At 44.9% G+C, this 11915-nt stretch overlaps 1 protein-coding gene across 1 annotated transcript; it reads right to left on the reverse strand.

Annotated features, from left to right (window-relative positions):
* Window positions 1-1386: 1386 nt before the first annotated feature.
* LOC135821053 (COMM domain-containing protein 8-like) lies at window positions 1387-10907 on the reverse strand. The gene is made up of 5 exons (XM_065334119.1): window positions 10771-10907; window positions 6099-6254; window positions 3922-4080; window positions 2240-2395; window positions 1387-2030 (listed from the first exon to the last, which is right to left on the reverse strand). Exons 1-5 carry the CDS (start codon window positions 10834-10836, stop codon window positions 2007-2009), a joined length of 561 nt encoding a protein of 186 aa, XP_065190191.1. The 5' UTR covers window positions 10837-10907; the 3' UTR covers window positions 1387-2006.
* Between the last annotated feature and the right edge of the window lie 1008 nt (window positions 10908-11915).

An 11915-nucleotide genomic window follows, 5' to 3' on the forward strand; every position in this document is an offset into this window, starting at 1 on the left:
ACTGCAAAGCAAAAAAAGCAAACTAAGGGTGCGTTCTTATATCCTCTGGCTTCTAGAAGAAGAAGAAAAGAGAAGTCGAAGAAACTGGGATTACTCAAGAACGGGTCTCGAAGAATTCCGAGATATTTTCCACATGTCAAGTAAAATAAAGCGTCAAAAGGGCCGCGATCTTGAGTGATGAATGTATGTGCGTATGCGAAAAGGGAAATGCGTACACTCATGATGAACACGTGGCTTTTAGTCGTAGTTCGCATGCGCTGATCCCAAACCGCGGGAATCTCCAAGTTTCAACCACCTCTGAAGCTTGGAGAGCTTTGGAGAGCCTCCTAAAAGTCGGAGAGGATATAAGAACAGCTCTCGAACTTTTCGGAGAGTTTCCAACTTTTCCGAGAGGATTTAAGAACGCACCCTAAGAAAGCAAACTGGCCCATGATCACAGTTGCAGTAATCACCCCCTTTCCGTTACTTTTGTGGTATTCCACATTGCTACTAAAAAACAGTCGTCAGTGAAACGAGAGAGCTTGGAAGCTCAGGGCCCTACGCTATGCTTTTTTGCCTTGATGACCTAGACAAAAAAAGCATAGAGATGTTATAAATTCATATAAATTTCTCCTCTTTTTTTAGACATAACCTGGGATTCGAACCCGCACTATCGCCCTGCATGCATCCCCCGATACACTTCGCATACTCGTACTTATTCTTCCAAGTTGCTTCACGTTATGATCTTGCATTTGAAAGCCCTATTTGAATATGCATTGTGGCCAGCCGTCTTTGATTGTACGGTACGGGACAGGTACGGTCGAGGATAATACGGCACCGCCTACCGCCTTGATGACCTAGGCAAAAAAAGCATAAGGATGTTATAAATTTTTCAATTCTCCTATTTTTAAGGCATAACCTGGTATTCGAACCCACACTATTGCCCTACATGCATTCCCCCATACACTTCGCATTCATACTCATTCTTCCCAGTTGCTTCACGTTATGATCTTGCGTTTGAAAGCCCTATTTGAATATTGCGGCCAGCTGTATGTGGCCAGCTGTGTTTGATGGTACGGTACGGTACGGGACAGATACGGGATAGCGCCAGGCGTGACACAAACACACAAATACCAAATTAAAGCTGTGTGTACCCTGGCTAGCGCCAGACGTTACTGAAGTAACGTCTTCTGCATAGCTACGGGAATAAAGTAACCTGGGGCTAACAAAAAATCACACGCTACCGAAAGAAAGTGTCGCGTAACCTTCAATATGGACACTTACTTCAATTCCCTACCCATACGTCACAAGAAGAAAACTGAACTCCTTTTCGCAAGCAAAAAAACCCTGGGGTGCTGCTCATACATCACATGCACTGACTCACAAACTAACAACAGACCAGAAATATCATTGTCACTATAATATAGTTCACACGACATGAACAGTCTACGACAAAACATGGGAAAGTTCAGTAAACTGTTACCTGTTCGAGTACATTATTCACCAGTTGAGACTGTTGAAACGGGAAGGGAGGGGTGGGTACATTCGGCCTATTTCAACATGTTCTCATATTTGGAGTCAAAGGAAAACCAGGTGGCACTGTACAGGGAGCGGCAAAAGAGGCAAGCTCACAGCACATCAAAAGAGGCAAGCTCACAGCACATCAATCTGCCACAAGCAGAATTACTCGCAAGCAACTAACTCGCACTTGGCTGTCAAATTGTGAGTTGGTGTGTGCTTTGGCAGCACACGTTCGAGAACTTCTCAGAAGGAAAGTGTCACTTTGACGTAAGAATTATACTCTGGACACAAGAAGTATACTCTGGATGGAAGAAGTATACCCTGGACGTAAGAAGTATACTCTGGACAAAATAAGAATAGCTGCACTGCAGCTCTATGGGTTTATGGATAGTTTCATGGGAGACTTACCAGACGTAAATGATGAAATACAGATAATGAGCGCACAGCGCCAAAATTCTTCAGGCTAGCATACCACACACACGCACACCGGATCTATCAACAAGTAATCACGACTTCAGCTGCTGTACAACCTGAATGCAAACACACCACAGCAGGCAAACAAAAACGTCAGCTGATGTGCAACCTGAATACACCGCAGGCAGGGGACAAGGAGGACCAATCAACCACATACCGAACGCTCATGACCCATGACCTGAAAGGAAAAACCTGATAACAACGTACTTCAAGTACAAGTACATGTACCTACAATGTGGATGCAGCAGCCACCAAAGGTACCTACCCTGTTAGCATTCTCCAATGATTGAATCATCTGCTTTAGTTCTTCCTTGTCCAACTCCAAGGCTACTTTCTGCGGACCTGAGTGGCCATCCAGGGATAAGTCGACACTAACAACCGGCTTACGAACGCTTGCCAGCTTGTCACTGGACATCATCAGCTGGTTAGAAATAGAACAACAACATCATACGAACATCATGATTCATATGAAAACAACAGCCAGAAAAGTACGCAATAGGTAGATGCAAGTTGCAATTCTTCCCATCTCAAAGAGTATCAAATATGGGCAGGGGAAGGGGGACTAAAAACTCTCTCAGCTTCCAGTGCGAGAGAGAGAGAGAGAGAGAGAGAGAGAGAGAGAGAGAGAGAGAGAGAGAGAGAGAGAGAGAGAGAGAGGAGAAAGAGAAAGAGAGAGAGAGAGAGAGAGAGAGAGAGAGAGAGAGAGAGAGAGAGAGAGAGAGAGAGAGAGAGAGAGAGAGGGAGGGAGAGAGACACACACACACACACAAACACACGCAATCTCGGGAAGATGATTTAGTTGGCTACTGAACCACCCAACAGCCAATATCCCCTGAAATCCCTGACTCTTATCTGAGTGGATTTGGAAATGACCCCCCGGCCCCCCCATGGGCTCACCATGCCGCAGGTGTAAACATAGAACTGACAGTATCAGGGTACTCTAATTTCAGAAATTTTCGGTATGAGGGCAAAAGGCCAGGTTAGGTGAACAGAAAAGTTAGGTACAGAGAAGCAGTTCCCTATTGGATTATGTGTGTTAGTGTTTGTTCGGTGTATTGAAATTTTAGATATGAAACAGATGCACCGAAAGTACCAAAAATAAAAGTACACCGAAAATTCGTGAAATTACAGTATCCGCCCCGGGATCCAACTAACAGTTAAATTTACCCCATCCTCACTGAGGATAATACTTGATACCAGTGTGGGTTGCTAAATCACAGTGGATCTTATGGACAAGCAGAGACAAAAGGTTTAAAAAAAGTTAATTCCCAAGATTGGCAAATCCATTGTCCAGCAGCCTTTATTGTGTACACGTTTGCTAACTTTGCTCAGTTGTTAGCATGTAGCACATGAGCAAGTGATCATGTGTGAATCATGTAGCACATGAGCAAGTGATCATGTGTGAATCATGTAGCACATGAGCAAGTGATCATGTGTGAATCGTGTAGCACATGAGCAAGTGATCATGTGTGAATCATGTAGCACATGAGCAAGTGATCATGTGTGAATCATGTAGCACATGAGCAAGTGATCATGTGTGAATCATGTAGCACATGAGCAAGTGATCATGTGTGAATCATGTAGCACATGAGCAAGTGATCATGTGTGAATGGCTGAAACCAATGTACATGTACATGGTATGTAGTGACCACCCAATCCTGTTTTGACGGATTGCCGACGACGTCTGGCTTCGGGATTCTGTACTACTGTACCCCTCCTGCAAAGATTTCCTGCGGTCATGAACCTTCCTTTTGCAAGCTACGCTCATGTGAAGACGGTTCGCAAAGGAGAGCCTATGAGCACCAGCTCTGTCGTCTTAAAAGTAACAAAGCAACAACGACGAGGACTACAACAACAACAACAACAACAACAACAACAACAACAACAACAACAACAACAATCTGCACGAAGGCACCAAACTTAATAATAAGTAATATTCACACATACCTGTACTCTCCAATCAAAATCCTTGAGATGTGACCGCGATATTGTGGCAGAGTTCGCTTTCAAAGCACGTAGTACATCGTCACGCCTTGCCTCAAGCGCACTGGCAGCTGCTTGTGCTACATCGTCCTCAACACCAGCTTCACTTAGCAATGCCACGATCTGAACACCAGAGAGGATACACACACACACACACACACACACACACACACACACACACACACACACTTCGAAAAGGCCAGGGGAGCTGGGTTCGAATCCCAGCCGTGGATTCTTCTGTTGTGGCAATCGAAAGCAAGCACGCACTGCACAATTGTAGTAAACAGTAGAGAGTTTTCGCACAGCGTGCAACATGGCAAGGCTGAACGCGACGCTGTTCACGTGCGTGACGCGCATGAAAAGAGCTTTCGCAGCAGGTAAACCTGCACATGCCACACACACCAAACGCACTCATCGAGATACAGGTTTTGCGTGCATCAAGAATGCAAAATCTGTAATGTGCAGTCCGTGATCCCTTCTACAGCCTGTACAGGTCCTAGGGTCCACGACTCCCTGCTTCTTCTTGCTCTGTGCTGCAGCGTTCAAGGAGCACGACCGTGCCTTGGTCTGGGCCGTTTTCTGTCTTAGCCTCTTTGCACATACATGTATCGTTCCACCTTTGCTGCTTTCGGCATGGAAGCTGACTCTCATATGCCGTGTTGATGCTATGATGGTATGCTCGTTTAGACAAGAATGCTCTTGATTTTTGCTGCTCTTGAAGAGGATTATCAACGAACTTGAAGCCAAGAGCAAAACCTACGGCGACAGTCTAGATCTCAACACTTTGATGCGTACAGTGCTGAATAATAGCTCTAGGTTTACCGGGACGGATTTGTGTGTTGCGTTGCAACTGCGTGAAGGGACCAAACCAGAACGATGAAACAAAAGACGATCAGGGAGCGGCTTGTATTGCTGCGCCGATTGTGTTATCCGAATCGTCTCTGAAGGAGAGCGATATGGCGACAAAACTCACTGAACGTTTCACTAGTAGTACTAGTAGATCGACCTGTTGTGCAGCCGGGGGATGGGAAAGTAGATTTACTGTATCTGAAAATATTTGACCGCTTCCAGTTCCACTAACACTTTGTCCTTGATCCGCGCTCCTCATCTCGCCTTGCCCGGTTTTACCAATTATAGCAAAACTCAGGTTTAGCCCTCAAAACCCACCTCAACCTTCTTCGGTTAGCCATTAGAACCTTCCGTAAATCGTGCGTGCGGGGGCCGTCAAGCGCCAATGCGATGAGACCGGTTTCCACGTTGCCAACGCACGTTGGTCTCGCTGCCGAACGTCGCACGTGACCCCCGAGGGCGTCAAGTAAGCGCGTTGCGAGTGGTGCGAAACCTCTCTAGTGTCACTGTGAACTCACTGAGCTTCTGACCCGCACGGTACTCACACGATTGGCTTGACCGCATTGCATACATGTGAATTATACTCTGTGTCATGCAGTGCACTGGCATGTGTCAAACGTCTGCCGAGAGCCCAAGACACGATCCACGTTAATGCACATTGGTAAGATTTACACTCTCATCATCAAAATGTGTACACATTTCAAGCCGATAATCCGATTGTGACTAACTACTCGCTGAATATCTCTTCCCATGAGTACTGAAGTCAGTACCAAGTACTAGTAGACAAAGTTGGTTGCCCCTACGTGGAGCTCACCACCAAATCGCTACTTCTAATAATAGCAAAAGTACATAACCAAGAGTGTGCAACTCGACGATCCCCCCGCCCAGGGCGGAATTTTTTTAAAGACATCAGTCTTTGGCGGCGTTTTGGCTCACTGATGCCATCATGCGTAGCCAGAGATCAAAGTACAAATGATTTGTACGTTACAGCTACGGTAGTCGAAGCAGAACAACGGACGATAGATCGATGTGTCTTGAACCTGACGAACTCTCACCGTATCTACAAAACAAGCGCGGGAAAGCATACCCACTTCGTCATGCTTCTGCCAAAGAATGATGCAATAAAAAAATTCCGCCGTGGGTGAACCCATCGCAGCTCAAGATAGGAGTTGCACACTCTTGGTTATGTACTCTTGATAATAGTTTATTCATCGCCATATCTAATAATAGCAATCGGTATAATCGTTTCACCCCTAATAACAGTGCTCTCACACTCTTAGAGCCCAACTCACTTCTTCTTTTGATTTTGATTTTCCAATCGATACCGACACTAGTTGGCGACCAGCCTCAACTGCGTCTTTCCACTCAACAATAGGCCAGACTTTGCCATAGTCTTGGTAACGAGGTGAACCGCGACTGCACCAGTCATCCGCTACGCCATGAATAAACTGGACACAAACACACAGACATACATACACAGACACACAGACGCACACAGACACACACACACAGACGCACACAGACACACACACAGACACACACACAGACACACACAAACACACACACACACAGACACACACAAACACACACACAGATACAGACACACCTCAGACCTGCCCATCGCGGAATCGATGATAGCGAACAGCTATGTTAGACATAGCAACTTGTGCTGGGATGACACCATTCAACAGCTTGCAAGGCTGATGAATTCACCGCCACTAATTTTAGCCTGGTATTCACCACACAGCTGATTGAATTGAAGTGGTTTTTCTGGCCAGTGAATCCCTGATTTCATTTTTCCATCTTTTACACACACGCTATAGCCACCACCTACTCCGGCATACACTGGCTGTTGGTAACCAACCAGGAGAATGAGAAAGAGAAGAAAGACGTGCGCGACCATAATCGTCGGGAATTGAACCCGCAACCTCTCGATTGGAAATGAACTGCACATACCACTGCACCATATGGGACAGACAGACACAGACACAGACACAAAACACACAGACACAAAACACATATACACACCATTGGACCATTACAGTCCATTTCAAAACTATAGACGCGTAGTGTTTTGCAAAATTCGATGGGATTTATTTAAAATTTTTAGTTTTTTCTCTAGATTCCGTCTCTGCATCACTTCACAATTCTGGCTATATACTTTGTTTTCGCTACAATTGAATTTATTTTTAGGCCAGGTTTTCCGGTTTTACATGTAATTCCTGTTTTGAAGGGTTTTGACCAGTTTGTTTTAAGGGTTTGACCAGTTTGTTTCGGATTTTTGCTCCTGCTGAGACAGTGCTAGCATGCTGCGCCCAGACCATCGCGGGTGCATTTTTGTACGGGTCCTGGTAGCCTCGTGGTTTCGATCCGTGATTTCCAGTACAAGTGTGGGGCATTCGAATCCCATCACGCCTCCTGCCTTTTTCTCTCTCTTCTTTTCTGCATGTTTTGGATCTTGTTGGGTGAAATACAGTAGGGATGATTATTTTCTCTTTTTGATATGATTTGAGCCTCCCTGTTCCCTTCGCCTGACACAACGAGTGACAGTGGGGTTTTTTTTTTTTTTTTTACTGAATAGTGAATACCAAAGAACCATCAGATGCTGCACAGCGGGGGCGGTGGCATATTGGATGGTTTCACTCACGCCAGTTGCAAGGTGAGTTCGACGACGCGGATTTCGGATACTCAAGCTTCGATCAAAATCCAGCTCTTGTTCGAAGAAACAATGAACACGACTAATCATATCTTTCTCGGCATCACTGAGATTCTTACGGGCCTTGGAAGCCATTACAGTCAGGCACTCAGAAAATGCAAACAAGAAGAAGATTCATTTGAGACTTTCATTTCTTTTGAGACTTTCCTCACACCTTTTCATTTGCGACTTTGCGTGTTTAGCATCTTTTGTATTTCCCGCGGCGACGAAGAAAAACCTGAAAAACACATCTGAAAACCAGAAAACACTCAGGCAAAACTCACGGCTGTCGTGCGCTACAGTACGTACGACTCGTGCGTATGAGTTCACGCGTCTATAGTTTTGAAATGGACTGTAGACGCCCATCGCCAAAGGCGGTAATAGCGATGCTACAGCAGAAGCCATAGCAACTTGTGCTGGGATTGCACCATTCAACAGTTTGCAAGGCTGAAGAATTGACCCCCACTATTCAGCCTGGTCTACACCACACAGCTATGAAAAGTGGCTTTTTCTGGCCAGTGAATCCCTACTTTTTGGTCTTTTTCATTTTCTTTAAACACACGGCGAGGAGACAACAATTTGATAACCGCAATTAATAAAACTAGCTGACCCGACATTTGTGTACTTTATTCATGCAATGTAAAAAACGGTGGAGACGATGTGCAATAAAACGATGAAAATATGAAGAAATGGTGTAGGGAAAAAATATGGATTCAAACAAGTTTTCGTACAACACTCATCAGGAATCGTCGACGGCGGAGGGAGCAGTGAGTCGGAGAGCAGTGATGGGAGTGATGGTGAGAGTGCCGGTGAGAGTGTTAGTGTTGTGCGTAGGTTTCGTGGTAGCAAGTCTTCAGTGTACAATCATCTGCTGGCTAGTCCTGATTGTTGCGGTGCGTATTCCGACTCTTCGTTCACTGTATTGTGCCGTGGTCGTCATGGTTATGGACTACAGTTAAAAGTGTTGGAAGCTATCTATCAGCGTCTGTACAAGCCTAATTTGTGTGTACAGAAAGATAGTATAATTGGTTTGAAATTGTTCAAGTAACGAGTCGTGTTTAGTGCGGCCAAGCTTGGCTGTTAATGTTCTAGGTGTAATGTACTGCTGTTATGTGTTATCACGTTGTGTTTCCTTCCTTTCTCCTTTGTTCAGTTCTCGCTTTGATTGTTAAAATTCACACTTGTAAATTTCACTGTTGTTGCTCTTAGTGTTATTTCTCTAACTTAGATTTTCTATAATAGTTCATTTTATACGAACTGGTTTGAGGGAAAGAGACAAACGGGAAAAGTCTGAAGAAAAAATTGACTGTCACCACCAGGACTCGAACCAGGGACCCTCGCTTGTAGCCAGCGATGCTCTAACCACTGAGCTATGGTGTAGTCGTCATCCCAGCAGAGACCGTTCAACGTTTTCTTCAGACTTCGTAACTCACACTTCCTGTGAATCCACACAGGCGGGTGGGACGCAGCCCTCACTGTAACCCACACACTTCACGTACAAACTAGCACGCGGGGAGCCCCAAGTCATAAAATACTAACTGGTTTGAGGGAAAGAGACAAACGGGAAAAGTCTGAAGAAAAAATTGACTGTCACCACCAGGACTCGAACCAGGGACCCTCGCTTGTAGCCAGCGATGCTCTAACCACTGAGCATTTTCTTTTTCTTTTTTTCCTGCACACACATCACACCACATACGCCGGCATGCACTGGCTGTTGGTAACCACCCAGGAGGATGAAAGAAAAGTCAGGAGAAGTCTGAGAAAGAGAAGAAGACGTGTGTGACCATAATCTTTCAACAACTTCCACATCAGCACTTGGCACCCTTCGTAGGGAGTCGAAGGTGCTTTTCGGCTGACCTCCAGGGTCCCAATACAAACAGTTCATCGAGGCTGCGTGAAAACGAACGCAGTGGGACCAGAAGAAAGGAGATTGGCTTGAATAGGCTTTTAATCTCTAGCAGCATGTGATGGCATTAGTAAGTGAAATGGCCACGAAGACTGATAGAAATGTCCGCTGCTGTTATGCGGGCCATGGGACCACCAAGCTGCATGCTGCACACTCCTGTGGACTTCGTCATGTCTATATCTATGAAGCCACTACATATACAGTATTAATTATCTAAGACCAGTCCTGATTCTGAATTCTCACTACAGCTGGCCGGTTTGTTGTGTCCATGTCATCATTATTCTGTTGTTGTCGCCCTGCTGTGTGCTATGATGACAATTCAGTCAGCCAAGTTTCCGCGGCACAGTCATGCACTCCTATTTTGTGTATACGGGAAAGATGTTCACAGTCATCCCAAACCCCTTGATCAACTCAATCTCATATTGATATTAGCAGGTCCATATATAACGTTATACCTCACTCCATGTACACCCACACTCATATACCAGATCTCCCATGAAGTTTATAAATTTCCATATATACTGTTCAATATACACCACTAAGGAGGTATATACACCACTACAGTCCATTCATAAAAAGATGGGCTCTGGCTCTGGCGAGCTCCCGTATTTGGCGATTTTTCGTGATTTCATCGTACACAGTGCAGTGCTGCGAAATTTGAAATTTGAAAAAGGGTCCAAAAAGGGTACCTGAACTGGGGTTCGAACCGCACAATGCACTGTTGCAGACGGGGTCAAACGGCCTGGATTTTTATGGTTTTTCCCAATTCAATGCTTTGGGGGCAAAACCTGGCCGAAATCCTATTCTTGTTATGGCTTGCTTTTTGGAGAAAAAAACTTCAGAAACATAATTGGAAGAGGATTCCATACAGGATTGCAGAAAAAAATTCTAAAAAAACTCAACGTTTGACCCATTTATGGCCAAAAGCTAGAAGTTCATTTTTTTCTGAATGGACTGTAAGGAGGTATACACCACTGAGGAAAACCATCATAAAAAAAACCCCACTGAGGAGCTTTCTTTCTCTAAAAAGGAGTGTATATAGCCTTCTTTCTCTAAAGCTATATTCACTCCTCTTTAATAGGGAAAGAAAGCTATATTCACTCCTTTTTGCTCATGAGCTTGCGCATGGAGAGGTATAAATTATTATAACAAGGGAAAACCTCATGATGAGACTTTTCAAACCAATCATAACTTGTAACACACGTTTACAATGTTTCCCTTGCTTCCATTGGCATATCATGTCCCCTGGATGTAAATGACAAGACCTAATACTACTATCACATGTACGAGTATGCAGTTTATACAGTCTTCAGGATGATCTGAAATATTCAAAACACTGATGTATTCGACATTGTTGTCGTACCTGTTGAATATTGTCGGCGGAACAGCGACGGAGGAGGTGAAGGTGGCTAGATGCCACTGTAGACATAGCTCTCAGATAAACAAATCTACGTTCAGCTAATACAAGAAATTGGAACTTTTTCACAGTCAATGGCTATGAGTTTGAATATTTTTGTCACTGAGCTTGACTTGAGTTTCAGTCTTCAGATATGGCTTGGCCTGGCCGACTGCCGAGCGAGCGTCGACGTCGCAGCGCGCAGCTGCTAGCTGTCTGGCCTGGCGTGACGTCACGGGACGTGCGACACTTCGCCGTCGGACATTCCGTTGCAGGTTTTGCAGGGTCTGGGTCACAGCAAGAGTTCATAACCCCCCTCTTGGTCACAGTGGGTGTATACAACAGTATGGTATGTAGCAGGGAGTCGTATTTTACGACTCCCTGGTATGTACTTTTCTCAAGGTTTGGAGACTCCACTGTAGCCAATACTTGAATCCATACATCCTGTACACACACCTTGTACACACTCTCTCTAACGGTCTCTAGGCTACACTGCAATTGATATACATTAGATCAAATTTTCGGGCAAGGCCCATCATCAGGAATAAGTCTACTGTAGACAAAAAGGGGTTTATATATATGTGACAAGTACTAGTGGCCAAAGGTGTGATGGTATAGCGTAAAATGTTGCAATACCACAGGAAGAGAGAATATTCTGTGTGATATGTATTAAGTGAAAATATAGTGCAGTGATAGTGCAAGATTACTAGCAGGGAGTCGTAAAATACGGTATTTTACGACTCCCTGATTACTAGTGTGAGTGCAAAGCAGAAAAATACACACTTATAGCAACACTCACGCACATACATACACACACACACACACAGTGCACACATTCTTGCACAAATTATGACAGATATATTTACACGTCACCCAACAGTCGCCAACCATTGTCACTGTTCACTGCAGGCTTCCTCTTCCTCATGAATAGTGCCTCCATGATTCTGCGGTCAACGTATGACCGTTGCCTGCTGGCGAGAACTTGTAGATGGGAAAACGGCGAGAACCGCGGTGACGATGGGAAGGTGTGCTGCTTTTGTCGATAATGGTCTCCCCATGGCTTTCCCAGTGTCCCTGGTATGTAGCCGCTACTACGCTGCAACAAAAAAAAC

The sequence above is a fragment of the Sycon ciliatum genome, chromosome 1 (genome assembly GCF_964019385.1).
Source record: "Sycon ciliatum chromosome 1, ocSycCili1.1, whole genome shotgun sequence".
Taxonomy (NCBI): domain Eukaryota; kingdom Metazoa; phylum Porifera; class Calcarea; order Leucosolenida; family Sycettidae; genus Sycon; species Sycon ciliatum.